Source organism: Pholis gunnellus (assembly GCF_910591455.1).
Source record: "Pholis gunnellus genome assembly, chromosome: 8".
Taxonomy (NCBI): Eukaryota; Metazoa; Chordata; class Actinopteri; order Perciformes; family Pholidae; genus Pholis; species Pholis gunnellus.
In genome coordinates this window covers 14,310,034-14,313,788 of record NC_136534.1, presented here as the reverse complement: position 1 = coordinate 14,313,788, position 3,755 = coordinate 14,310,034, and the positions used below count along the sequence as shown (strand labels likewise).

General features: G+C 40.4%; 1 protein-coding gene across 1 annotated transcript; it reads right to left on the bottom strand.

The window, feature by feature from the left end:
• Positions 1–667: 667 nt before the first annotated feature.
• Positions 668–1,810, bottom strand: twist1b (twist family bHLH transcription factor 1b). Its single transcript, XM_079164741.1, has 2 exons — positions 1,230–1,810; positions 668–1,059 (listed from the first exon to the last, which is right to left on the bottom strand). The coding sequence occupies exon 1, from the start codon at positions 1,760–1,762 to the stop codon at positions 1,256–1,258; it is 507 nt and encodes a 168-aa protein (XP_079020867.1). The 5' UTR covers positions 1,763–1,810; the 3' UTR covers positions 668–1,059; positions 1,230–1,255.
• Positions 1,811–3,755: the final 1,945 nt, after the last annotated feature.

Here is a 3,755-nt window from a genome sequence, read left to right as displayed (position 1 = left end):
CATGACCCCAGTGTAACTTATTTACTTATAATGGTGAGTCCCAGGTCCTTAATCCAACTGTAAACAAATCCAGGAAAAGGGAGAGTGAGAGAGAAACTGGAGCCTGCACGAGGCTTTAACATTTTTAATTAAAATGGAATTTTACCTTCGTTTACACAGACTTACTCTGTTTTTTTTTACGGTATATTTCTTTTCGATAATACTTTTCCTCATGTTTAAACTGTGTCTTAAATAGTTTTAGTCATGAAAGAAAAATGTATTTTTCTTTCTTACTTTTGGATGTGTAACAGTATATAAAGAAAAAATCTCTGCATGTTTCTCCAACGCTTTCACTCAAGCCAATAATAACTCCATTTGTTTTCCCAAGTGACTGGCGATATAGTGGAAGCTTTTGTCATTAAATCTGATGTGAAGTACAGGCCACGTGATGCATGCATGAAAGTTATTTCATGTGCAATTTACGTTGCCCACCATTTTCTTTTGCCTCAGGAACAATTAAATTAGCTTTGCAAAAAAATATAAAGAAAGAAAGGCAAACACTTTAATCGTCATTTTGTTTAATGCAAAACATATACAAACATTTACAAAAAAAACAATAGTAAAAAATAGGAATGCATTTTGTATTTCAGACACAGGATCTATTCCTCAATGTAACACGTTTCACCAATAAATAAATAAATGTATTTTTTTTTTTGCACAGGTTGGATCCACACAGTCAGTCTATAATGTGAGCTACACCACCAGTTGACAGTCTCACAACTGCTTTGATAATGCACTTTGAACTCCACAGAAATAACTCCTAAGACATGCATTCAAAATGTCTTTTCCTTCAGAAAAAAACACATGATATTTTTTTAGCATTCGTCGTCAACAACATGAAAACGCTTCAGAATGGGAGTGTATGGAGCTAACGCGCGGCTGCTGGTCCCATGTCGGGCCTCTGCAAAATGATCCCCCAGGACTTCTGCCGTCTTTGGTTTAAATAGAGGGATCCCATGTATCCAGCATTGGACTCCAGATTTGTCCCGTCAGAATGTGATAAGTAGATTCAGCAGTCACCTGTAGGTTAGACAAGGCATTCATTGATTAAACTGTGCAGAGAGGTCCACAACATACTTTGGTTGCATTACGGTACAGCCATTAAATAACATTTTCAAGCGGAGTATTCCCCCCCCCCCCCCCACAGTTGAAAGCTTGGATCATGCGTTTTAACTGAAAATCAAGCGTACCATTTAGGGCATAATTTCTCCAGATGTTAGTGAGATGTTGACATGGACCAAGCGCCCTCCATCCTCCACACGGAGAAGGCGTAGCTCAGCCTCTCGTGAGCCACATAACTACAACTAGACATTTTGGCGTCCAGCTCGTCACTCTGCAGCACCTGGTACAGGAAGTCGATGTATCTGGATGCAAGTTTTAGGGTCTGTATTTTGCTGAGTTTGTCCGAGGGCAAAGTGGGGATAATTTTCCGCAAAGATGTGAACGCCTCGTTGAGAGACTGGGTCCTCTGTCGCTCCCGGACGTTGGCCATGACCCGCTGCGACTGGAGATCCTCGAACGACTGGGGGCTGCTGCTGGTGGACTTCTTCCCTCGTTTCCCAGGGGTCGGGCTATCTGAGTCCTCCCCGTTTTTCCTGCTCGGTCTCCTCTTCCTCCCACACCTCTTCGGCTGTCTGTCCAACTCCCCCTCGCTGTTGCTCAGGCTGTCCACAGGAGAGACAGGGGAGCTACTCGACTCTTCCCCCAGATTTTCCTCAGACATCTCCTCTTGGGTAGATGGCAGCGAGAAAGTGTCCCAACACTGATTTCCCTCTCATGAAGTCACGGAACGGGTCCACCTGTACGTCTATCTGGCTTTGACGACACCAACGTATCCATAGATGGGTTCCTGGAAGGACAAGTCTTCTGTGATACTTGAGAAACTTAGGCAGTTCTTATAGGCTGCATGGCGTAAACTTTTTGGGGAGGGACACGATTGGCCAAGAAGATGAATTACGCGAGGCAAGGGGTGGGAGCATCCAAGGAACTATCAGAAACGCTCCTAATACGAAGTCAGAGTAAGAAAAGACAACTGAGTAACGTTGTTTTTCCCCCCACATCATGATTACAAAAAACAACCAATTAATAATCATGACTCTAAAAGGATTTTCATCACAACTTTTTATATCAAGTTCATATAGTCGAGGGGAAATCGAACTGTAAATTGTCTCATTATGCATGTATGCTAAAAGGGCCGAAACGAAATCACGTGTACAAAAACGCCAATTATAAACTAAATCAACACATTGTAACAGCTTTACTTTTGTCTAAAGCAATGCATGTTTTTTTTTATCCCTTCATCCATCCATCCTGAATCCAATAAAATGTCCTTTGTCCATCACATCACTGCTACTATATGTTTGCTATAGTCTCCAGTAATTGTATGAGCTGACACTTCGTGCACCGTTAATTGGCATATCTCTGCAGACCAAACCCACACGGATTTTGGATTCATGTTTCCATCTAGTCTTTCTCAAACCAAGTGAGATCAAAAGACTTTTATACATAAGTGACACATGATCCCAATCTAACATTTTTGACATGCAGCCAGTATACTGCAGATTTTCAAAACTTTTCCTTGGAGGACTGTTGAATGCTCTAATTATGTTCCCCACAAGAGGGCATATTTCTTTGTATACTGTAATAAATCAGACCATAAAATATTTGGAAAACTGTTGTAAAATAAAGTTTATGTTTCTTTGTTCATCCATAAAACAATACAATAAGTGATTATTCCCTGTTGGTTCTAGTCAGAGATGAGGAAAGAGAACCTCTGGTATTTACTAGTTTGGTGATACAATATCCATCTTGTTTAGTGGAGGATTACTTTGTTTAGGTTAAGATGCTATGGTCCACAGGAGCAGCATCTGGTTCAGGAAACAGGGGGGCAGTCCGGGTCAGAGGTCACAACACCAGCGAACATCTATTTACATCCTCGGACAGGCCTGAGAGTGAAGTATTGTTCCAGGTGAAACACAGGCATTTGTATGTGTAACATCTTACATTTTCACCAAAGAATTTGCCACATTTGTTACATTTTCTGGCTCAAAAATCCACACTCATTCATTTATATCAATATGCTGCAAAGTAAAGGTGGAATTCACTATCTTGAAGTTTGTAATCTAATTTATGACGGGAAAAGCATGAAAAAGAGCAGCTCAAGCCTCTTCAAGGTGAGTGAACCTGTTTGCTGGCCCTGTCCATGGTGCTGATCTCAGCACCCACCACTCTCTATACCTGCTGCACCTCACAGGTAAGCAGGTGGAGCTCCAACCACCTTGTCTGAATCCTTTTGCCATACTTTTTCTGCTGTATCTGGTAACAAATGTATGTGTAATCTTAGTATAATTTACTTTGATGTTTAATCTCGACATCTTTTCACAGAAAGTGTGATTCTGTATGCTTTTTAAGCGGGCCTTGAGTAAATTGTCCTGCAGACTTTTTTAAAGAGGTGAGAGGGAATGAGGTGAGATGGCATGCAACTGTGTCAATATGGAGAAAATCAATTATCATGGTATTTTTTACAGAATACGTCGATATCAATATTGCATTGATATTGTATAGCTAATTATTGGTGCTAATATAAAATATTTACAAAATTAGATTTTTGATTACTAGATGTGGGTATTATGACTGAATGGGTAAAGGCACGTAATAGAAAAAACCCGAATTATTAAAATGATATCAGTTTACTGTAATGCAGCCTTTAAAACTAT

What these genes read in the sequence shown, in the direction of transcription:
- twist1b (XM_079164741.1), bottom strand. Translation starts at nt 1,762, where the DNA reads ATGTCTGAGGAAAATCTGGGGGAAGAGTCGAGTAGCTCCCCTGTCTCT.